A 26,301-nucleotide genomic window follows, 5' to 3' on the forward strand; every position below is an offset into this window, starting at 1 on the left:
TCGTATAAAGAGACCGGCGATTAAACTCTCTTTTGCTATGATGCTGTCTTGCCATTAATGACATTTTTTCGTCTTCTTCTGTTGTATGTTGTTATTGCTTAAGGAGAAAATTAAAAAAAAAAAGCTAATAGAACATTTAGTTTGAGGAGGCAGATCATGTTTTGGTAAACATCAAGTCAATAACTTTTGTCATATTTTATATTTCGTATTCATAACAATGATTATACAACAGCTTGGGTTTTGTTAGTTAAAATGAATATTGAAATCAATACGGAAAAGATTAACTTGTATGATTTCTATCTACATGATTATAATAATGAACTCTGGTATATAAATGATGTATTTATAGTTAGGACCTTACAAAGTTCAGCTGTTCTAAATATTTTCAGGAATTTTTGTCTGTTCTGACAAAACTAGCCTCTAACAAACATGTTTCACCCAATCACATGCTTCACGTGCCTGTCTTTAATTAGGAGTCTGTAATTCAGTGGTACATTGTATATGTTTATTTCTTTTTTTTTTTTTTTTTTTTTTTTTTTTTTTGCTTAAATCATGCTTTTATGCTGTCTTTTTTTCCCTTTTGAATTGTGGGGACCTGTTATAGCTGACTATGCAGTATGGGCTTTGCTCATTGTTGATGGTTGTATAGTAACCAATAGTTGTTTGTTTCCTCATTATTTGGTCTCCTGTAGATAGTTGTCTGATTGGCAATAATCATAACAAATTCCTTGTTTTCTGTTCCTAGATATAAGAAGAATTGGTATGAGTGTCAATGAGACAACTCTCAAAATTAAGTTTATTATTGATTTACATATATATCAGTGATTAAGACATAAAATGAAAATAGAAATAAAAATGTTTATTTTAGAATAAATTTACATTTTAAGAATACTGCAATATCTAAGAGAGCTATAATAGAGTTATTTTAAAAGCAATTATAAAATTGAGACAATAGACTATAGCTTATTATGATTTTTACCTATATATATCAAACCCTTCTTCAAAAATTGCTTGCCTCAGGTCTCAGAGTTGACAAAATATGTAAAAGTTTAAAGAAGATTAATATAACAAAAAAATAGGTTTTCAAATGAATACAATTCCATATCATAAAATTTGTAAACTAGTCCTAGGTATTAAATACAGACTCATCATAAAATTGAAATTAGCATAAATGCACTTTTATGTTGACAAGGTCATATTTGCCCAAGATTTTATAGATAAACTTTAAATTATGGAAATAGTAATATCAGATCATGAATAAAATTTTCAGAAATATAATAAAACTGCATAGATAAAAATTCTGTTACACAACAGTGTTTTATGGCTGTTTGTTGCATAACTTTTACTTATTATGTCAGTGCACATGTTTGTAATTAACCTAGAAACACAAATCTATGCTATTTTAGACCATAGACATTTTGCAATCTGTCAACATTCTTAAACAAAGACATGCAATAAATGTTTCTGGGATCAAAAGTGATCTGCTTGCAAATGCATTTATTTATTTTTTATAATTATTGAAGCGTTTGAAATTTATACAAGTAACCTAGGCCTCTAATGTTGTTTTTCTTTAAATTTTCAACAATTCTTTAGAAAAATACTTCAAAGGTTTATCTTGGATCTGTCTATACAAATAAGTAATGTTTTAAAAGTCATATTTAGCAATATCAAAGAAACACATTAAACTTTTTTAACTTTATTTTTAGAGTTGCCTTAGTACAAACATTTAAAATGAAACATTTTATTCCTTATTTTAAAGATGAAAAGGGAAAGTCTACTTCTCCCCATTGACAGACTTACTCTATTTTGTTTTCCTAATATCATCTGTACATTTATTATTGTGAATTATTCTTAAAGAAAATGTGGCACATTTGATTGTGTCCCATAACCTAACATATTATTTTGAAGGCCCTTAGTAAGTCTTAATGAAAAATAACTTGTGTCATAAATGTCAAAAACTGTACAAGTTTTCATTATATATATATGTGTAGTGTTAACCTTTGTATATATATATATTTAGTTTATAACAGAAGAGATAATTTGTTCAACATATTAGTTTTTCAGTAGGCATTTCACACTCTGGTCAATTCTAATTTTGTAGTTTCAGAAATGGTTTATTTGCATATATTGCAATAGGATTATATCAGATACTAGCCATATTTATTTCAAACTTTTTTTTCTCATCAAAATTCACCAAAACAAATTAACCTTTAAACATTCTATCATCTAACAGTTTATGGACCTTGGTGGCTGGTTCTCTGTTATATAACTTTTAGTCCTAATGGCTTTATTGAAGAGGCCTTTTGTTATTGACAGAGAAACGAGGAGTACCTGGAGAGAACCACTAACCTTTGAGTCAAAAACATCTTTTCACAAGGGGGATGCATAAGCCATGTGCCCATGGAGGCTCCACTAAAGCTGTTCAGGAGAACCCCTCCTAAAAAAACCAAGTACCTACAATATGTCAAGTAAAGGGAAACAAAAAAAAAAGATATTTTAGAGATATTATAATGATTATGTAGAAACATAGTTCATTATTTAAACATGTTTGTATTTTATTTCAGAATATTGATGTTGAAGTGGTTGCTATTATAAATGATGCCGTCGGTACACTGATGTCAACCGCTCACAGTGATAGAAACTGTGAAATAGGCTTAATCTTAGGAACTGGTTGTAATGCATGTTACATGGAAAATTTAGAACATGTTGGATTATGGGATGGTGAAATCAGGAATCCAAAACAGGTAGATATATATTTATATGAGGAGATGTCAAAATAAGCATCAATTTTTTGTGGTAAATTAAGATGTCTTTTTATTTAATAAATTGCTACATATTTTTCAAAACTGTCAGTTTAAAGAAGAAATTTTCATTTGAATTGAATATATAAATTTATATTCATACTTTCATGAATCTTATACTTAAGTATTCTCTGAATCTATTCAAATTAGGTAAAAGAAACTTTGTTTCTTTTTAATCTAAATCCAACAATTGCATGTTAAATAGAAAAAAATTGAAGAGAAATAAATGTTTGTCTAATATATTGGATGAGAATTTTTACTTTATTACTTTATAAGGTGTTCAATGAGAAACAATGACTATTTCTTTACAAAATACTGGTATTAAGTGAATTTTTATAAACTTCTGCAGGTGATAGTTAACACTGAATGGGGAGCATTTGGTGACAATGGCTGCTTGGATTTTATACGAACAGAGTATGATAGAGAATTGGATACGTTTTCTATAAACCCTGGAAAACAAATGTAAGTTGGATACGTTTTCTATAAACCCTGGAAAACAAATGTAAGTTGGATACGTTTTCTATAAACCCTGGAAAACAAATGTAAGTTGGATACGTTTTCTATAAACCCTGGAAAACAAATGTAAGTTGGATACATTTTCTATAAACCCTGGAAAACAAATGTAAGTTGGAAAGTTAGAAAATGAACCAGATCAAAATAGATTCTGGTGAACTCACTCTTATAAAACATTTAAGAAAACTCTCTGCATTTTTCAGTTATTTCACAGAAAATTAGATTTTGCCTGAGCCCCTAATGTATACCTTCTGGAAAGGGGACCTTAAAAGCAGTTTTTTTCCCGGTTTAAGCCTTTTTGGATATGATACCTTCAAATACATTATTTTTGACTTTTCAAACTCTTTCATTGTACTTTTCTCTTATGGATGTTATTTCTTAAGTATGTGTTGTTTGTTTATAAAATAGTGTCATAAGTTTTCAATGCACTATTATGTACCGTAATTTTAGTTTTATTTTTTGTTAGATTACAAGTTACTGGTACTCATCTTTTCTAGTTCAAGAGTTACATCTAATTTAATTTTACAAAGTAGAGAATTTATTTAAGACAGATTTTTTCTCTCTTGATTTTTGACATTTCTTTATTTATATATATTGAATGAGATGTTGATTAACAATTTTTCAAAAGACAGTATCAACATCAGAACAAAAGTTTTTAAAGAGAAAATAATGTCTGTAGGTCTCCAGGTATTGTGCTGTTTCTTTTAAACTGCCAATTTCAACTTCTTGAACTTAAATATAATCATGTCATGAATATGATACTTCATGTAGTCATGTGTTCATGTAATTGTGTCACTAAGAAGAAATAATCATGATGGTTAGCCCTTCACAGAGGACAAAAAATGAAATCTGATATAAATCCCTTTTACAGAGGACGAAAATGAAATTTGATATAAATTATTCAATAAAATTTTAGACTGTAAATGAATGCAGTTATAAATAGGTTACCAGGCTGAAAACTCAAATCATAATTTGATTCTCAAAGTTTTTATGATTGTTTACTTTTGCATTATGATAAGCTGATTTTTGGAAAATTGTAGGGGTTATGACCTTAGTTTAAGGTTTCTTGTGAAGATACAGATGGCCTGTATTATTGCTTCTATTCACTTTGTGCCTTTGTCAAATTAATATATTCTTTGTGCTATGTCATTCTTAATTTGTAGACATCTTCTTTCTTATTGAAATAAATCGGTCCATAAATATTTATTTTGATTCAGACTCCCAATATTAAAAGTTTATGAAAAAGAAACTTCTTTTTTTCTTTTTATGTAAATTGATAGGTTTCACAAAAATTAAAAGCTCAATTTTAAAATTTTGATTGCTTTGTTTGTTTACACCATTTCCCGAAATTAGAATAACTTATTCTCACAATTTTGTCCATTGTACATATGTAGTAATAAATGCATCTGAAAAGTCTCTGATCTTACAGTATTATATCCTTTTATTGACTCTACAATTAACAATTAACATTATAGATTGGAAAAAATGATCTCTGGGATGTACATGGGAGAGATTGTACGTCTGGTGTTAGAAAGGTTGACAATGGAAGGTTTATTATTCAGTGGTGTGGATCGGGAATGTGAATTGTTTGTACGAGGACGGTTTTACACAAAATATGTGTCAGAAATAGAGAGGTAAATAATATTCATTTAATCTTTATCTTGACTCTTAAAGAACACACTGACACAAAGTACACACTAAAATTATGAAATAAAGCAAAACAGAAAAAGTGTTAAAGGGGAGATAATTCATGTTGGATTTTACAACAGCTGAAATATAGTTTAAACAATATTTTATTTAGAAAACAAATAAAAATGCACAGTACAACAATGCAGGAGTTGGAAATCAAGTGACAAATAACTTATTCAAATTCTTCCTCTAATTTTAAATGAATTCATTACCTCAGATTTACTAAAATTGTTTTTATTTTTTCAGTGATCATGATGAATTCTTCCGTAATACTAAACAAGCATTAGATGAGTTAGGATTAGAAGGATACAGTTCAGAAGATTGTAAAATTGTAAAATATGTGTGTACCTTGATCTCTGCAAGGGCTGCCTTCCTGTCAGCAGCTGGTACGTATTATAAGTTAATTTATAATGACATGTTTTCAAAAAAGTAAAAAAAAAAAAATCAATAAAGCACTCTGCTATTTAAAGCACAACTCAAGTTGACAATGGCAATCTACTGAAGACAAACAATGCAATGAAAGTATTCATTACCAAGTCACATATAATTTGCTTAGTTTTAGATGATAGATGACATTAAAAGCAAGATTTTAGTGTTTAATACAGTCATTATTTTTTTCTTATGAAAGAGAGATAACTCTTGTTTTTTTAAAGAAAATTTATAAGAAGACATATAGACCTATTGTTGGACTTAGAGCAATGACATAATAGATCTATTCTTTTTCTAGGTCTTGCAACTTTGATCAACAAGATCAACAAACCCAATATGACAATTGCCGTTGATGGCTCGCTTTACAGATTTCATCCCCGATTCCATAATCTCATGTGTCTTAAAATGAAAGAACTTGTAAGACCAGGATTGAAGGTAATATTGATAGCTACTGCTTTATTTGTACAAACAGGATCTATTTATAATGACAACCAATAATGAAACATCAAAAATTCAAAACAAAATGATGATTACTGAAGTGATTAATTATAGTTTTCTTAATGATCTTTAATGTTAAGTCTAAAAAAATATTTCATAAATTTCTGGAACATAAAAAATTTGAACAGTAGATACAATAGACAAGGATGAAATCGAAATAGATATAGAAGAAATTTGTGTCAAAATAAAATTATTTTGTGGTCTTGTTTCATCATTTACTTAAAAGATCCAGCATAAGTCCAATTTACTAAAAGAAATGGGATTTTATTAATTTAGATGATAAAGCATTCAGTCTCTTACTTTTGTGATTTTAAGACATTAAAGGAATAGGCTAAGTACAATAACTTTTGAAGAGTGTAAATTACACATTTACTATGATAAAATCTGTTTACAATTTGTTTTGTACTTTCTAATGTCTCTATTCCCTGTGATATAACATTTACAAGAGTGTTTTTTTTCCAAAATCACAAAAAAACACTGCACAAAATTTTACAAAATTACAGTATTCCACAATTGCTAAAATCCACAGCAGCAGGATACATTTAATTAAAAGTTTATTTTATTTTCAGTTCCAGTTACAATTATCTCATGATGGTAGTGGTAAAGGTGCTGCATTAGTGGCAGCAGTGGCCACACGACTGCGAGACAGTAAAGAAATTTCAGTGGATTGCTGATTCTGTCCATCACAAATATGATTTTGACAATGTGATATTAAAAAGCATTTCTGTTGATTGTATGGTGCATAAGTTTGTTTTTGTTAGCAAGGTGTTATGAATGAAAAAAACATTGGTCATGTTAAATTAATTTTTATATTTCAATCCCTGTAATTTTGCTAAAAGACATACTTTTATAGGAAAACTGGATATATTCTAGTTTTAGTATTTTGTTTTTGTTCCTTTAACTAAAGCAGAGAATTAAATTGCTGGATTAGCTTAAATATTAGGTTTGGGATTGATATTGAAATTTTACTTTAGTGTGACCACAGTAAGGAGGGGATAATAGAGAGAGAGAGAAAAGGAGAGTGAAATTATGAAACATCCAGTTTTGATGAATGAAAAGTTATGTATGCATTTAAAGCTTGTATAATGCTATTGTGTGAATGTACTGTGTTCAAGATACTCAAATATTGTTAAATTGTTTTGTTAAAGCTAGAATTTCTAGAATGAGTTGTTGACTTTTTTTAAGGTGTATGAGAATTGTTTGATATTGTGTGAAGCCTTTTAAACCAAAGTTCTAGGAAAATAACAGTATTTCATTCAAAATTGTTCAGTATTGTTTTAGAAATGTATGTTTATTGGACAACACTTATTTTGCTTTTAGAGGAATTATTATGGCTATTCTGTGTTTACTTTTGATTTCTGAAAATATTAAAAGGAAAGGATTTTTATTCATTGGATTTGTATAGATAGTTTTCAATTGACTTAGTTTGAGTCCTAGTTTCCCCCCCCCCCCCCCTTATTGCCATTTGTTAGGTCAATTGTACACATATTCCTTCATAAACTAACCAATTACAAATTGTTATACTGATTGTTAAACTTAGAAAAGGTTGTCTTCTGAACAATCTACAATTGCTTATAATACATCACTACCATCCCTTAATCGCACTCAATCACAGTGGCAAAGGGATATAACTCCAGCTAAAATTTCATCACATTGAAAACTATCTCTTTAATCCTATCTGAATTAAATAATCTTAATCTGATATTTGGATCCTTAATAAAACAAAAAAAAAGAACTAAGTAGAATCAACTCCTGGATTACTTGAATGAAATATTTTGTCTTTTGGCAATGTTTTTTGTTCATTATATCAAAAGGGTGTGTGAACTGATTGGAAAGAGATCTTCTACAAAAATCTGTAATAATTAAAGTTAGAATACTCGGTTCAATTTCCATCTACCAGGTCATAATGAAATCACTTGCTGTTTGTCCACAGATAAAGTACAAGTTAATACTAGGAAATGAAGTTGTTGCAAATAAATGCATTGGTAAGCTCAATTTACTAGCTCTTCTTGACCCATAAAAATAAAATAGTATCACGAAATTATCACACCCACTAGACTTTTTTTTATTTCTGGACTTTACAAAACTATTGAAAAATCCTTATGGTTACCCCATTGCTTTTCTTGTTTGCACATAAAAATACCATACATTAAGGATATTTTTTATATTAGAACTAATTTATCCTTACCATATCATCTGAAAATATTGCTGTCGTGTGCATTCCAACATTTAATTTCATAACATTACATGGACTGATGGAAATTGAAAATGAATAATGTAACTTTTCTGCGGACTTCCGGTTTATATGGGATTTAACGATCATTTTCATGTTATAATCGTGAAAAACACACACAGTTTAAGTCACCAATTTAACTTGTTACTGCATCGGTTGTGAAAACCATCACCAGATATTGTATATAGTCCTAGCCTAGGCTTGTTTGAAGTTAACATATATGTATATACTGTAAATACATTAATCCTCCAAATCAGCAAATTACACCTTTTTAGATAATTTGTAACATGTTCTGAAAAAAGTTTCATTTTATGAGGACATTCATGTAGGAGAACTTGCATGTATAGGAAATTGTTGATATTTTGGATGAAAATGAAATTTCTCACCTAATATTTATGAAAATAACTACTGTGGATTCATTTATTTTTAGTGGGTACCAATTTTCGTGGATGAATGAACTCTTTTGTGTTTGTGGATATTTAATTTCGTGGTTTTGATGGGGTCTGCATTCAAGCCTATAGAAAATGTGTCCTACGTTGAACATTTGATTTCATGGTTTACCTCTACCCACGAAAACCACGAAAATTGGTATCCAACGAATAATAATGAATCCACAGTATTGTACTCAGACTCAGAAATCAACCAATCAAAATACAATAGGTGACAATACATTTACAGTTAAAAACTAAAAAGTAGAATTTGTTGAGTTGGGTGGAATAATGAAGTGAAATATGCAAATTGTATACAGCAAATATAACTTATTATAACCATTGTATATAAACCAATATAAGTTGTTACATGAATGAAATTAAGAAAAAAACTGTGTTTGAAGTTGTTTATCAATGAAAAAATAAAAAGGTGGGGTGAGTTTAAATGAGATTGAAACCAAACCAATAATATAGCTACACAAGACCTACATCTAGAGGTTGCTAGGGGTCTTAAACAAAAAAAGTGGTAACATATGCCAAGCTCCAAATGTTCCTAAATTTACCAATCGAAAGTAAGTTTTGATTGAAAACAAAATTTTAACAGAGAATACCAAAAATCTGCCATTAATACCAGTAAAAATATGTAAAATTACAACCATTGTATATTAACCACTATAAATTGTATGTGAACAGTATGTGAAGTAGTTTTCCAATGTATGAATAGAAAGTGATGGAAGTTAAGTTCAATAAGACAGCAACCCAAGAAAACTTAACAACAATAAGAGGGACGTCAGGAGGGCAGCATGTGGTCTTTCTGTACCAAATGTCAAGCTTCAAATTGTCTCTTGTTTAGATTGTAAATGGATTTAACAGAAACTTTCAAAGATTTGTCTGGGGCCTCAGTGGCTGAGTGATCTAAGTAGTTACTACTGTAGTCACTAGCCAGTCAACACTGAGGTTGTGAGTGGGAACCCCACTGGTGTAGGTGCATTCGACTCCTATCTTAATCGACTAGCATTGTCAGTTTTCCTATCTAAAGTTGGTGGTTTTATCCCAGGACTCTGGCTTCCTCCACCAATAAAAACTGGCCACAACGAAATGGCACATTCAATCAAACCAAACCAAAGATCTGCCACTATCGCAAGTATATAAGGCAGTTTTCCCTACAATTCTAATCGTAAACAGAAAAATAACATAAGATAATGTACAACTTATGTATATATCACTAAAATATATATAAAAAGGGAAGTAACCAGAGATGAGATTCCTGACTTGATACAGCTAGATTTACAGCTGATGTTGTTAACAGTAGCTATTTTCGAACTCCACAGATCAACACTCTGCCTTTTTTATATTGATCATCAAACAAAAACAGAAAAAAAAATACCAATAACACTCATATATATAAGTTCATAAGCCAGTTCATCCTAGAGATTTAAAATAAAATAAACTCAAACAAGCACATGATTTCTGGAGATCAATTTGCAGTCTTCAATAACTTATCAAACTTTGTTGAGTTCTCTGAGCCCACTGGTGAGTGGTCTGAAGGTTTACACCAGTCTGTTACTTGGCCAATTGTTCTCTGAGCCCACTGGTTTTAAAGTGGTCTGAAGGTTTACACCAGTCTGTTACTTGGCCAATTGTTCTCTGAGCCCACTGGTGAGTGGTCTGAAGGTTTACACTAGCAATTACTCGACCAATTGTTCTCTGAGCCCACTGGTAAGTGGTCTGAAGGTTTACACCAGCTATTAATTGGCTGTTGAGTCCTCTGAGCCCACTGGTGAAAGGTATGAAGGTTTACACTAGCTATTACTTGTCCAATTGTTCTCTGAGCCCACTGGTGAGTGGTTTGAAGGTTTACACCAGCTATTACTTGGCCAATTGTTCTCTGAGCCCACTGGTGAGTGGTCTGAAGGTTTACACCAGCTATTAATCGGCCAATTGTCCTTTGTTGTCATACATTTAAACAAAAAACATCTCTGAAAACACTTTAGAGATTTATCCATTCTTTGTGTGATTCTCTTTTGGTATTAACAGTATATAATTCATATCTTGAGTTTTTCTTTCAACAACAAAACAAAAACAGCCTTTTCTAAAAATAGAACACTGGAGAGTATTTTATCCTTTTGACAACTGATCAGTTTGAACTCCAGTTTTCCTTGAATATCCATTGAACAATTATATCAGCAGTTAATAAATTGTATCCGAGGGTTCTAATGAATAATAAAACCTAAAACAAACAGAGCTGTTGATGCTAAAATTCGATCTGCAGTTTTTGCTCATACCTCAAAACCTAAAACAGAAAATTTGCAAGTCTATAATGATATATTAGGCAGCAACCATTTGATTTTCTGGGGGGGGGGGGGGGGGGGCTATGGATTTTTTTGGAAAACAAAGTTTGTTTCCAGTTTTCGGAGAAAAAAAAAATTTGTTTTGGACCCTGAGAAAAAAAAATGTTTGTTTCACCCTCAGCTGTCACTATATATAATGCTAAAATTGAAAGAAAAAAATGTTTTTGACTTGTCGCAAAAAAAATAGATTGTCTTTCGCCGAAGGAGAAAAGAAAAGTTTGTCCAGAAAAAAATCCATAGCCCCCCCCCCCCCCCCCCCCCCCCCCCCCCGAAAATCAAATGGTTGCTGCCTTACTTGTCCTGGGACTATTATACAAATATAGTATGCACTAAGTTAGTGTATTAATCCCAGACTTGTCAAGTTATACAAAATCTCTATTGCCTTGAAATTATAAAGTGACTGGCTAAATCAAAAGTTATTGCACCTGAAATTCATGTTCTGAGGAATAATTGCTGCTTGTTTGGCCAGACCATGGACAGTTAATACAATATGACCTGCCATAAATTACAAAAAATATCAGCACATCAAGTTGGAAGTATTCGATGACTATCAGAACTGTTGCCCTTGAAATGTTTCTTTGTCGATTTTGGTATAAATTACAAAAAATATCAGCACATCAAGTTGGAAGTATTCGATGACTATCAGAACTGTTGCCCTTGAAATGTTTCTTTGTCGATTTTGGTATATTACATAATACTAAAACTGTACAGCAAGAGCTTAATGAAATATGGAAATTGCAAAAATGGCCTGTTCATCAAAATCTACAAAATATTTTTAAATGCGGTGATTAAAATTTAGTTGATAGTCAATACTAATATCTAAAAGTTTGACAATCTCATCATAGGATATTTTTGATGACTGTATATTAAAGGGGCACTAGCTACGAGATATATGAAAAACCTAATATATTATATTTTTGGCTCAATCAGTAATGAAATACAAATAGTGAAATAATTATTCCTTTTTAGTAGCCAATAGGGTTTAATTTTTTTCAAAATAAGCAAAAAAAACATTGATTATGACTTATTCACTTGCAAGTGAATAATTCGACGTCATTGAATCCGTATTCATGTGAACTTTAATTTAACCCCTTAGCTTCAGATGAATAACACGACGTGTATGTGTAAAGTTATTTATCTGTAATATTATATGAAAATAAATAGACCCAGAATAATTCAACAGCATGTGTTTTCTTAATCTATTTATATCTATATTTATGTTAACATAGCTTATATGGTCATCGATAGTCTCGATGCACCAGAGTTATCGTTCTTACAGCCAACAGGTCATCGGATGACTATAGAGGTCAACTCGATAAATAATTAGATGACGTCTAGACTCAAATACACACGAAACGAAGCTACGTATTTTCATGCCTGTGCTTTTTTTTTTTATTGTTTTATCTAGACTTTTAACAGTTTGGATAAATGTTTTACATTGTTAAACCAAATATGAGAATTTGATTAGAATCGGTGAACATGAATTTGACAGCTAGTGTCCCTCTTTAAAAACAGGCTTTTTTCCAAATGTTTTATTTCCAACTGCAATGGCTTGGAATTTATCAGGATTAGCCTGCATACAATTAAATCTAAACCAATCAATTAAAACAGCTCTTTCTCTTTCAGTGTACATAATAAATTTTCAAAATTGTTGTCAGCCTACGTCAGAGTATTATCATCAGCATAATTATACAGGGTACCATGTTCAATAAAATAAAATATGTCATTTATAAAAAATATTTAATAATATAGAGGTCCTAGGATTGAGCCTTGGGTGCTGTGTCTTTCTGATTATAAGCCCAACGGCTGATTCACAGGCACTTGTCTCAGGATTTTTTTTCCTATATAGATCTATATATATACCTTAAAGGGGTACTAGCTACTAGATATATAAAAAATTTAAAGTAAGATTTTTTTTGTTAAATCAATAATGAAAGTGAAATAGTGAAATAATAATTCGCTTTTAGCAGCCAAAATAGTTCAATTTTATCAAATTAAGCGAAGAAACATTGATATTTGCTAATTCACTTGCAAGTGAATCTGTCGACCTCATTAAATCCGTATTCATGTAAACTTCAGTTTAACCCCTGGCTAGAGATTGACAACGCATGCATTTTACGTGTACTGGTTATTTTTAAAGAAAAAGAATGTCAACAATGAAAGTGAAACTACGGTAAACCATTTGATTACTTATACGATCCATATAAAATCATTCTTATACGGTTAAAAACAATGAGAAACATATATGTTTAATCTATAAAATAAAATCAAACAGACCTATAAAAATCTAATTGCACGTGTTGGTTTAATCTATTCATATCTTTATTATGTTTACATCGCTTATATGGTCATTTGAGGTCAAATCGATAGTTAATTAGATGGCGTCTGGACTAAAATTTACACGAAACGAACCTACATATTCTCTACCCCATGCTCTGTAAACTGTTTCTTTTGGGCTTTTGGTAGTTTGGATAAATGTTTTACATTGTTATAAATCAAATATGAGAATTTGAAACAAATCTGTGACCATGAATTTGACAGCCAGTGCCCCTTTAATATAACTGTTATATATATTAGGTATATAGCAAAAAAAATTCTGAGACAAGTGCCTGTGTCTACGACCCGATTATCAATCCGCCAGTGTGTAGAGCAGGATCTGCTAACCAAACTTGAGCACATGCGATTTTTATGGGCTTTGCATTGCTCAATCTTTAAATTTTGTCGTTTTTCGTTTTATGTTATGGTATTGTAAGTCAAGTTGTATTCGACGTATTCGTTTGAATATTGTTTTGGTATCTCCTAGCATATTGATCAATGGAAGTTTTGAACAAATGAAATGAATTGACAATATTTTGTTTTACGCCGAATGAGATTAGATAACTCGAAGAGTTCACTTTCTTCATTAATATGCAATGGAAAGTCATTATTCACGGTACAGCATTTTATAGTGCATGGAAAGACATATAGTTTTAGTTTTCTCGTTTGAATTGTTTTACATTGTCTTTATATCGGGGCCTATTATAGCTGACTATGCGGTATGGGCTTTGCTCATTGTTGAAGGCCGTACGGTGACCTACAGTTGTTTATGTCTGTGTCATTTTGGTCTTTTGTGGATAGTTGTCTCATTGGCAATCATACCACATATATATATACTATACAATGTACTATGACATATCAAGGATGCCAGATATGCTAAGGTTATCTTGTCCTGCTGAAGAACATCTTGTTTCGTTTGTCGACCAATTAAAAGTTTTGTAAATCGTGATTTATTTACGAAAAAAACGTCTAGTGTCTCTGGGGTCAAATTGATAAGTGGGTATCTTTTATGATTTTGTCGAGCCTGCGACTTTAGTGATCCGGCGGCGGCAGCGGCGTTAGCTAACTTCTTAAAAGCATTATATTTTAGAAGGTGGAATACCTGGATGCTTCATACTTTGTATATGGATGCCTCTTGTTACGAAGTTTCCGTCAGTCACATGTCCAATGTCCTTGATCTCATTTTCATGGTTCAGTGACTATTTGAAATTTTTTTTTTTTGTAATGTTAAATTCTCTCTTATTATTAAGTAATAGGATAACTATATTTGGTATGTGCGTACCTTGCACATTCCACATTCCAAACTAAAAGACAAACTGAAAGAGTTGGTATATATATTGCTTTGTTTCATAAAAAAGAATGGCCAACGAAGATACAAGTATCTTGTCTTAGGAAGGGATAAATCCTACTTTGTATTGGATAACTCTGATTCAAACAAAAAATTCTCTGAAACTGACATTATCAAGATGCTTGATTGACACCATATTTGTTACGTTCGGAGGACATGTTTTTCAACACACTATCGACATTCCAATGGGAACCAATTGTGCCCCTCTTCTTGTCGACTTGTTTCTTTATTATTATGAGGCTGGCTTCATATAGGAACTTCTTAGGAAGAAAGATAAAAAGTTAGCAATATCCTTTAACTTTACTTTCCGCTATATAGATGATGTTCTTTCACTAAATAATTCAAAATTTGGTGACTATGTGGAACGCATCTATCCCATTGAACTAGAGATAAAGGATACAACAGATACAGTTAAGTCGGCCTCATATCTTGACTTACATCTAGGAATTGACAATGAGGGTCGATTGAAAACAAAACTTTACGACAAAAGAGATGATTTCAGCTTTCCAATTGTGAACTTTCCATTTCTAAGTAGCAACATTTCAGCAGCACCTGCATACGGGGTATATATCTCCCAATTGATACGATATTCCCGTGCTTGCATTTCCTATCATGATTTTCTTGATAAAGGGTTGTTGCTCACAAGGAAGCTATTAAATCAAGAGTTCCAAAAGGTGAAGTTGAAATCATCACTTCGTAAATTTTACGGTCACAAATGATATCGGATATGTTCCTTACGTCGTAACTACAATCCCCTTCCCTGTCATGAATGTGACCTACCGAATTAGACTATTTACCAAATTGTTATCTCATAATCAACACGACGGGTGCCACATGTGGAGCAGGATCTACTTACCCTTCCGGAGCACCTGATATCACCCCTAGTTTTTGGTGGGGTTTATTTTTTTTTTCTTTTTTCTTTAGTTTTCTATGTCGTGTCATGTGTACTATTGTTTGTCTTTTTGTCCTTTTCATTCAGCCATGGCGTTGTCAGTTTGTTTTTCATTCTATGAGTTTGACTGTCCCTCTTGTATTTTTCGTCCCTCTCAGTTTGCAAGGTCCTCATGCCTGTCAGACAGTTTTCACTTGACCTCGACCTCATATCATGGATCAGTGAACATGGTTACGTTTTGGTGGTTAAGTCCATACTATAAGCATTAGGTCTAGTATATTCGATGTATGGAAGGACTGTAAGGTGTATATGTCCAACTGACGGTTTCATCTGACCTGGACCTCATTTTCATGGTTCAGTGGTCAAAGTTAAGTTTTGAGTTTTGGTCTTTTTTTCTAATACTTTATGCAATCGGTCAACTATATTTGGTGTATGGAAATATTTTATGAATTATTTGTCAGTCACACAGGTTTTATTTGACCTTGACCTCATTTTCATGGTTCAGTGGTCAAAGTTAAGTTTTTGATTTTTGGTCTTTTTTCTAATACTATATGCAATTGATCAACTATATTTGGTGTATGGAAATATTTTATGATCTATATGTCAGTCACGCAGGTTTTATTTGACCTGGACCTCATTTTCATGGTTATTTGCTCAGTGTTAAGTTTTTGTGTTATGGTCTGTTTTTCTTAAACTATAAGCAATAAGTCAACTATATTTGTTGTATGGAAGAATTGTTAGCTGTATACATGCCTGCCTGGCATGGTTCATCTGACCTTGACCTCATTTTCATGGTTCATTGGTCAATGTTTAGTTTTCTTTGTTAATGTTAAATTTATTTGACAGTTGAAATAAAGCTTTATATTTTGGACTATCAAAATAATATCAATGATTAGTAAAGAATGCGAGACATTTCAGTGTGTGCACTCTTGTTTCTTCATAGTAGTAATCCCCTTTGCCTTTTGGTGGTTTAAAAGCCCTTGCAATAGAGGGGCGTCTCCGTTGCCGTTTGGCTGTGTGGGATTTATAACCTCCTGGCTCCTGGTTAATTGGGATGGGGCGTTCAATCAAAAGCCTTGGATAGTGTCACATCAACGCGAAGGAGCCCGTTCAATAACTCTTTGTCTGTATATTGCTTCAGTACGACTTTTCGCTGGTGATTTGGTTTACTCTACAGTGTATACAGAACCATCGAAACGGCAACATACCTTAAAATATATAGTACTACAATCATGAAGATCAAACAATCTGAGACGTATGAGCAATCAACTTAGGAATGCGTTTTAATGCAAAAAAATATGCTTTATCCGGAGCAAAGATAAGCCATAGATAGTATACGCTCAATACTGTTGATTCCCCAACAAGTTAACATCAACCCATATATTTTAGGAGTAGACTTTCAGCGAATCTAAATTGGACACGCACAAATGTAGCCAAAAGGCAAATTCTACCCTAGTTTCTTTCCAGAAGGAACCTTTCGTACTGCCCGCAGTAATAAAAGAAAACTGCATATATATACAATTCACTTATACGATAAACGTAGAATACACAGTAAGAGAATGGAACATTTACAATGTAGCAGATATCAACAAGCTAGAAAGCAATAACACGACAAGGGGCTTTATCAGGCGATTTCAAAACAGGGCAAATTCGGTCGACATACCAAAATTCTGATTCTGTCTGTTGGATTATCAGTCTTAATTTTGTGTTCGTCCTGAAAACGCATGAAATACTTGCCACTGGACTTTAAGCAAACAGCAATCAATTGGCCAATCTTTCAATGATTTATTAACGTGTAAGAATTTGGCTGTAACGGAAATCAATCAATGCTAATATGTGATTTAATTAAAATACCAACTGATTAGTATTACTGTGGTAGAATTAAGGTACACATACTGTATGCCATACTATATAGATTGTTGAAGTCTTAATACGTAATACTTATTTGTATGTTATGTTTAAACTAGTAATCCAATCAATATGTACACTCATGGTTATCGCACCGTTCTTATCAGATTAGCTTATAAATAATAATTGATGTAGGTAAATGATGGCAAATCCCAAAGAATTTTATTTTCAACATGATATATCAGGGTTTGCCTCGCCATACCCATTACCTTTTACTGACAAGAATACAAATATTAATCAGTCAAATATATAGACTTAAAAATTACTATCTATTTTATCCTAGGATACATAATCTATCATATGAGCTTTAAGCAACGGGTGATCAACCTCATTATAATAAACTAAAAGAAATCAATTTATTGCTATAGAACGATGCCTGTGCTCAGTTAAAATGTTGTTTGCTCTATGGTCGGGTGGTTGTCGCTTTGACATATTCACCATTTCCTTTCTCAATTTTATAAGTATAGATTTCGACTTGGCTGAAAGTGTGACAAGTGCACATGACTAATTGAGCTCATAAAAAATTAAAAAGATGAAGTCATTCTTCCCCACATGACCTCGAGTACATGACCAGAACATATGTCACTGACATTACTGATTAAAATTATACGTCCTACCATGAAAAAAAGACTCGTTTCAATAGCTTACATCTACAACACAATATAAGAGCTTATGTTGTATTGTTATTATGTATAACAGACTTTTAATAAATCTTTCAAGGCCAGTATGCTTAAGCTTATGCAGAAGCCTGCTTCTATATATAGTCACCATGCAAGGATCTGTATAGTTACAAATCCTTGGGGTCATAAATGAAAATTGTTGATGTCAGTGCCTACCTACGGGCCACCTAAATAACAGCTTACTACAAGAAAAAATAGTGAGACTATACAACTCCTTGCAATCGTGGTATTAAAACTACCGTTATTATAATATCGGAAAACTTAAAACAGAATAAAGAGTCAAATAAGTGATAAAATTTAATACAAACACATCAAAATATAAAAGCAAACACCTACACCGGCAATAGTAAAGAGGGCCGGCATGTGACTTTGCCGTAGAAAATCATGTCGTCTATTACAAATACTTCAAGCAAATACTATCAAATACAGGTACAATTTTGCATTACCCAAGCATGTAATAAAGATAAATTTAAAGCCAATTTTGCGTCAAAACAAAGTCTTCTAATTCTTATTTCCAATATATCCCAGATATTTTAGACATCTCAAAAAGCGATGAATATCAGATAATGATATTCACCGTATGTACTCATAATACAATAATATAATATTAAAGCTCAAGACCCGGGACTAAATATTATACTATAATAGTCCTAGCCAAGACTAAGATTAGGCAGAGACATATATGGGTCATATATATATATGTTTCTGGATTAGGTTAGTAAAAAAGTAACTAGTTCAAAAGGTGACTTTAATTTTTTTAGATGTGGTATGATTGCTATTGCCTAATGAGACAACTCCTCACAAGAGACAAGAATACACAAAAATTCCCAGCTAGGTCACCGGCGTAGGCGTACGGCAGTTCATTCACAGACTAATCATTGATGTTTAGTGGATCAAGTACGGTATAGAGTTATCGAACTTTCTTGGCGCCGACTGCAGACTGTGTTGTAAAAGGAAGAAAGCCGGACGAATAACAAAGAGTAGACTGCTAATTAATTCATCATGAATAGAGAAATTATCTTTGCAGTAGTTTGTACATTTATTGCAGGTAATTTATTGACTTTCATAAATATAAACATAACAATTTCATCTTCAAAAACTTAATAATGTCTCAGTTGATGCACATGTGCATGTAAATTCCATTATTATACCGGCACATTTTCGAAGAAGGGTGTGTCGCTGGAAATATGGAAATGTTAAAATCATTGCATTTATTCAGTTGTCACATTGCATGCTTTTCATATATGTACACACAGGTATATTTCCTTATATATATGTGCTATTTAAATAGCCATAAGGTGAATCATCATCATGCTCTATGTTTGCAGGTGCTCGTTTAATCGATGGTTTTAATAAAACAAGAGTTATCTTCCTTTGCTATTAATTTAAAAACACTGACTTAAACAATCTAAAACAATATTGACTCACTAAAAGAATATGTCATGCATTTTATTTATGTCATCTATTTTGGAAAAGATGAAAGAGTGCAGTTAATTAGATATAGGCAACAGATTTGAGCTCAAATTTAAGCTACATGTACACATTTTATGATATGGTACTATTAAGGTGATTAATACACTAACATTTATGGTTAAATATATTTATAGTCCTAGAATTTTACCACTTTCTGCACTTATTATTTTGTACCAGATTGTTTCTTAGTAAATAGACATTGGAATACTTCAATGGACATTTCTTGAGGGATCAAATTATTTAAATAGTTAATCAGAATCTGGAAAAGTCATTAACCAACAGTTGCTATACAGTGATCAGACTGTGTTATATGGTAGTCTCAGCTATACGGTACCATAGTTATACACATGTCAGTGGTGGATCCAGAAATTCTCACAAGTGAGGCCCACTGACTGACTAAAAGGGGGCGCGCTCTGGTCATGCTTGAGTGATTTCCTATATTATCAATTAAAATTTTCCCTAAAAAGGGGAGACCTGGGCCCCTAGGCCTCTGCATGTGTACAAATATATATTCCTAGGTTGTGCTTGTGTAAGATAGAGCATGTAATTTCCATTGGAATTACTCCTTGTTACATCTAAAATTGTCAGTTTACACTGAAGTTTCATATGAAAATCTTATACTGGAACAGAAATGTCACCAGTCTAAATAATAGACGACAACTTGTAAGGCTATTTAAATTTTTTTCTGTGACACCTTCCTACAAACGAAGAAAGGCATCACAAATGTCAAAATAATTATATTAGAATAGAGATTCATAATGTTTTGAAACTTTTCACTAGTTTGCACACAAGAGTTATTCTCTACACTATCTTGATGCAAATGAAATGGCTTGTTTTAATTTAAATTTGGTGAAAAATTGATATGGGTGCATACATGTATATTCTTCTTATTTCACAATCCTGTAAAATTGTGTTTTCACAAGTCTGGTTCTAGTATTTTATATTCAGTTGGTGTTTACTGTTACCATGATTGCCTGTTAGAAATTTGTCAGTGAACAAAGTGACAGTATCAAATGTGTTTTAGTCAGTTTTGTTATAGTTTTACGTTGATGAAATAATTTAGGGGTTGTTTAAAAACTGATATGGTGGTTACAAGTTTTTGAGAAAATCCTCATAGACATAAAGGGAGGCTGCCCTTGTACTCACAGTTTGAGATATCTAGAATCCAAAGGGAGGCTGGCCCGGCCCTCACAGTTTGAGATATCTAGAATCCAAAGGGAGGCTGGCCTGGCACTCACAGTTTGAAATAGTCTAGAATCCAAAGGGAGGCTGACCTGGCACTCACAGTTTGAGATAGTCTAGAATCCAAAGGGAGTCTGGCCTGTCACTCACAGTTTGATGAGATATCTAGAATCCAAAGGGAGGCTGGCCTGGCACTCACAGTTTGAGATAGTCTAGAATCCAAAGGGAGGCTGACCTGGCACTCACAGTTTGAGATAGTCTAGGATCCAAAGGGAGGCTGGCCTGGCACTCACAGTTTGAGATATCTAGAAACCAAAGACAAGGTCACACATTTCTTTTGTTTAGGGGAGGGGGTATTACATTTTTACCCTTGTCCATCTGTACATCATTCCAGAAATTGGTTTCAGATCTCTCTAGTTTGCCTAAACAGAATGTTATGACACTTTTGCACCATGTCATTAGTGCAACAGACAGATAATTTTTTTTTTAAATTTGTTGGCGTCACTTTAACCTTTCTAGAGTTTTTCCCTTTCCAAATGAAAAAAAATTGCAGAATTTTTTCGTTTCAATTCTCTTTCATGTCTTTACTTTATTACTATGCCTTTACCAAATGTATGAATCTAATACACAATTCTTATTATCCCATAACAAATCAAGTTTGAATTTTGGAGGCTTCATATTTACTGTTCTAGAGTTATGCCCTGTTCTCTAAATTTTCTTTCCCTCAACCATATATAATGAAACTTATTCACAGTGTTTAATTTGCCACTGGAATTTACTACCACAAAACTTGAATTTTGGTACCATTTTTGAGTTATGTCCCTTTATATTGGGGCATCATCTGTGTCCCTGGCATTGATACATTCCCCATTTATCTTATAAGCCCAGATTTAGATAATCAAGATAAATGATATTTATGACATTCATGCAGGTTAACATTATCATTATCTGACTGCAATTTTTGGGGAGAGTGAAATGTTAATGAAAAGTAAACAAACTTGTCAAGAGATCACAGACTGGTTTTGTTTATTAAAGTTTTATGAAATATACAGGGGTAGTATTTAAGCTTTTTTGTGTACAGGCCAGCCGGACCAGTGGGCTGAAAATCTACTGGTCCGGCTCCAAATCTACTGGTCCTGCAAAAATGACATTAATTTGACAAACACTTATTTATATAAATGATAGACGTTTATTTGGATAATACTTTCTTTTACATACATGTATGTTAGTCAAGAAAGTGCTTTCCTCTCCTTTATTCCCGTAGATTTGTTGGGCATGAGCAAGTACAGATTTAGAATCTACATTGTAACTCAAAATTTGAAGATCATGTTACAAAAATACATTTCTGATCTATGTCTGTCACTGCAAATTTTTCACATATAACACAAGTCATTACATTGCGATGGACTATATAATTTAACCATTTGCTATCTTTTTCCGAGGATTTTTTATATTACTTTTCCTTTTGTCGATTTCCGATCTTACTTTTGGTTGTCACTAATTTAATTTTTTTGTCCAGCGGTTTAACTCTTAAAAATTTCCACATTTTTTGTTGTTATGATGCACGCTCACTTGAGATATTAATTAACTTGATCAATTGTAATACTTAGTACCCCCAGTACCCTGGAATTGAAATAAAATTGAGAATGGAAATGGGGAATGTGTCAAAGAGACAACAACCCGACCATAGAAAAAACAACAGCAGAAGGTCATTAACAGGTCTTCAATGTAGCGAGACATTCCTGCACCCGGAGGCGTCCTTCAGCTGGCCCCTAAACAAATATATACTAGTTCAGTGATAATGAACGCCATACTTATTTCCGAATTGTACACAAGAAACTAAAATTAAAAAAATACAAGACTAACAAAGGCCAGAGGCTCCTGACTTGGGACAGGCGCAAAAATGCGTTGGGGTTAAACATTTTTATGAGATCTCAACCCTCCCCCTTTACCTCTAGCCAATGTAGAAAAGTAAATGCATAACAATAGACTGCATTTTTTACCATGTAGTTTATCCCTATTTATTGAAGACTAGTTTTCGCAAGTAATTTTGTTTTGTAAACAAACCGAGATAACGATGCAATCAGTGATTGTTATCGACAAATTTCTGCTGGTCCGCCAGACCACCAACTTCATAGATGCCAACTATTACAATTTTTCCGTAGTTTTTCCGATTTTGCGATATAAACTACGCTATTACGGTCAAAGTTGCATAGTTACGGATTCCCAATCATCGACGTTCAATTTTGTAAAACGCAGATTTTTATCATTACTTTTCCGTCCGGGTCCAGTATTTAGAAAACGCCAATCTAATGCTTCCGGTTTCTCTGGAGTTATCAACCTAGTGTTGGGTAACTAATTGACTTCCGAAGAGTCAAACTTGCATTTTATTAAAATTTAAGTAGCTTTTTCCCTTTCTCTACTTCTCCTTGACAAAACAAAAACGTTTGAGTCGAGAACATCTGAACAATTAATGAATGGAATACATACTACAGACAACATGTTAAATGACAAATTTTAGTGTACATCACTTTGCAACCACTCGTCAGTAATTTTGATTGGTAAATGCACGTTTATAAATGATTACTGAAAACTTTTCAAAAATACGGAAAATTTGATAGTTTGTTACTGATTCAGTCAAAAAGGGGTTGGCATCTATGCAACTTACAAAATCTACTGGTCCGACGCGAATTCTACTGGTCTCGGACCATCGGACCAGCGCCAATTTCGACCCCTGAATATATAATTATATGTCTAAAATATCTCTAACAAATTTGGAAATCCTTGTTGATCTATTTTTTTTTACAGGAGTTATGCCTAGTATTTTAAGTGATGTGGAAAATTCAAGTGAATGGGCTGAGAACATAGGCTACTCTGTAAAAACGTTGCTATTATTATTTTATCCTCTTTGTCATTATAAACACCTTGTCCCTAATACACTTTATCCCTAGTACTCTTTGCCCTGAGTACATTTTACCTCTTAGTAGCACAATTTTCTATGTCCATGGCACACTTTGTCCATGGAACACTTTAACCTAGCCTGGTCCTCTATTGGAAAATAGACATCATCTTTCTTTGTTGATTGCTACATTTGTAGGTGATTGATACTGGCCTCTTGCATATGTTTGTTTATGTAGTGAATATATGTAAAACGTTAATAGGGAGTTTAAAAACATATATGAGAAATAGTTCAGAACTTTTTGAAAAGAAAATACTGGAACAGATACATATATATTTTGATTAATATCAATTCAGGAAGTACAGATATATTTTTATGTAGTAAACTAATCTAGGTGTCTACATTGTATATACATTAACCAAGTCTCAAGTATTTGATATTTTGCTTGTTTTTAAATTGCAAATTTTCTGCCTACAACATTGAATTGTCCAGAAATACAAGCTCAGTCCTTTCAAGCTGGTGAATGACATTTCAATAGGGTGTGTACATGTAATTGTGATCACTGATGATATAATTAGGTTGAGATCTTCAGAAATTGGACACTATTTGAAAGTTTTGAAGTGCCCAATAGTCATATTATACTTATATATAAAACTTAAACATAAGATTAAAAGTATATAGAACTATAAATCTAGGCGCCCTTAATGTCGGTCAGAAGTGATTCAATTTTTGATGGGTTTTTCCAAAAAAGTTAATGAACTGTTGTACATGTTTAACAGAATGTTAAGAATTTCAGTGGGATGGGAGGCTCCATTAATGATTACCAGTTCTAAAAATGAATAGTATTTTTGAAAATGAGCATTGCAATTTGAAATTGTTTAGTTTAAGAGCCTAAAACAATTGCAGTTATTTTATTATTGCAGGCATTTGAGCTTGTCTTTTGAAAATTTGTGGTGCTTGCTTCTCAGGAGAAAAAGTAGTATAACATTTTCCCATCCTTAGGTTGGCCTTTTGTTTACCGAAGACAGGTAAAGGAGTGCTATGATTGATTTCAAGGATATAATATGTTTTTCACTCCTTTGTTTGTATAATTAGGACATAATTTTTAAACACATTGAAACATGTACTTGAGAATTATTCAGAATATCTTCCAAATTTTCATAAATTTCTTAAAAAATGATGCTGGATATGGATATGTTATAAACTAGTTCCATTTTTTAAGATGGTCATGTTACCATTTGACCTCAATTTCTTAAACAGACTATCAGTAATAAGTACTCATATCACACATAACTTTATTTTGCAGGTTTTTCTAACATATTAATTAAGTTTTAATTTTAGAAAATATAAGGATTATCGCCTATGGAGAAAAAATAATACCATTTCCCATCAGAACCTCACAAATAGCATGAATAGAAGTAATTTTATTTATGCAGCCATTTATCTCATAGATAAATGTTGATGAAACGTACATTCCATGTAATTAGTTGTTTGATCATAATTCATGATAATGCCGAGGGGCTTTGATTATAACATATATCATACAGTTTCATTGCCAGTTGTGTAGTTTTCAGTACAGTTTTGTTTGTTTTGAAGTGTCAAGAAGAAATTTTACATAATGTAAATTTCAGACTATTAAAATAGATGATTTATTAACATATGACCTGCATGTAAATTTTGAATATGTATACACAAAATTTAGGATGAAATTATTTCTTTTATAAGTTTAAATTTGATCAGGTTATATTAAGATATCGATGGATCCAAACTAATTGATATTGGACAGTTTTGGGGTCACACTCAAACTTATTAAGAAGATTAAATTAATCTCTTAAAAAAAGGCAGCAACCAAGCCTAAAAAAAACAAGTGCATAGATTTAATTTTAAAATTAGCTCATAATGTTGTACCTGCCATAAAATCCACTTTATATAATAATGCATTCATTGTTTGTATTGTATTATGAAAAAAATTATTGATGTTGTAATGTTTATGCCCTTTGGGGCCCATAATTGGAAATAAAAATATCTTATCTTATCTTATCTTATACTAGTTGCCCAAAAGATATTGTGATAGTAGTGGACTTATAACATGTATAATGTTGTCATGCGGAAAGCTAGGGTTAAATTCCATGGACTATTAATGTCAAGACAGGATCATGTACATATAAATGTCTTTCTGTTTCATGTTCATATAACAACCTGTAAACTAATCTGTTTACTAGTGTATATCTAACAGTATATTATTATATACCTATACATGTACATACTTTTGATCTGCTATTATATAGAGTGTACCTAAGGGGAACTTACATAGGTAGAAATATATTTTTTTTATATTTTCTAATCAAAGATTTTTAACAATACATGTTAAGACCCTACCACCTTTTTGCTCGCCTGGCCAGAAGGAAATTTTGCAGTTTTTATATGACCGCAAATAGTTTTGAAGTTGCATTTTGGTATCACTTCGTCTTCATTGTCATCGTCCGAAAACATTTGGTTTTTGCACAATAACTTTAGTATATGTAAATTGAAATCTATGAAATTTAAACACAAGGTTTATAACCACAAAAGGAAGGTTGGGTGGGATAGATTTTTGGGGTTATGGTCCTATCAGTTTAGGAAAAAAAGGGCAGTAAAAGGGCCCAAATAAGCATTTTTTTT

General features: G+C 32.1%; 2 protein-coding genes across 2 annotated transcripts in view; both read left to right on the forward strand.

Annotated features, from left to right (window-relative positions):
* The window catches only part of LOC139521511 (hexokinase-1-like), a 60,736-nt gene extending 52,778 nt beyond the window's left edge, over positions 1-7,958 (forward strand). Inside the window, exons 16-21 of the mRNA XM_071314987.1 lie at positions 2,565-2,744; positions 3,151-3,263; positions 4,790-4,948; positions 5,250-5,389; positions 5,731-5,867; positions 6,500-7,958. Coding sequence (XP_071171088.1) covers positions 2,565-2,744; positions 3,151-3,263; positions 4,790-4,948; positions 5,250-5,389; positions 5,731-5,867; positions 6,500-6,604 — 834 coding nt within the window. The 3' untranslated portion in view covers positions 6,605-7,958. The remainder of the gene's footprint in view (positions 1-2,564; positions 2,745-3,150; positions 3,264-4,789; positions 4,949-5,249; positions 5,390-5,730; positions 5,868-6,499) is intronic.
* A 10,928-nt stretch (positions 7,959-18,886) lies between these two features.
* Positions 18,887-26,301, forward strand: part of LOC139520410 (uncharacterized) — a 53,733-nt gene continuing 46,318 nt past the window's right edge. The window contains exon 1 of the mRNA XM_071313005.1: positions 18,887-19,134. Coding sequence (XP_071169106.1) covers positions 19,089-19,134 — 46 coding nt within the window. The 5' untranslated portion in view covers positions 18,887-19,088. The remainder of the gene's footprint in view (positions 19,135-26,301) is intronic.

This window comes from Mytilus edulis, chromosome 4 (genome assembly GCF_963676685.1).
Source record: "Mytilus edulis chromosome 4, xbMytEdul2.2, whole genome shotgun sequence".
Lineage (NCBI taxonomy): Eukaryota > Metazoa > Mollusca > Bivalvia > Mytilida > Mytilidae > Mytilus > Mytilus edulis.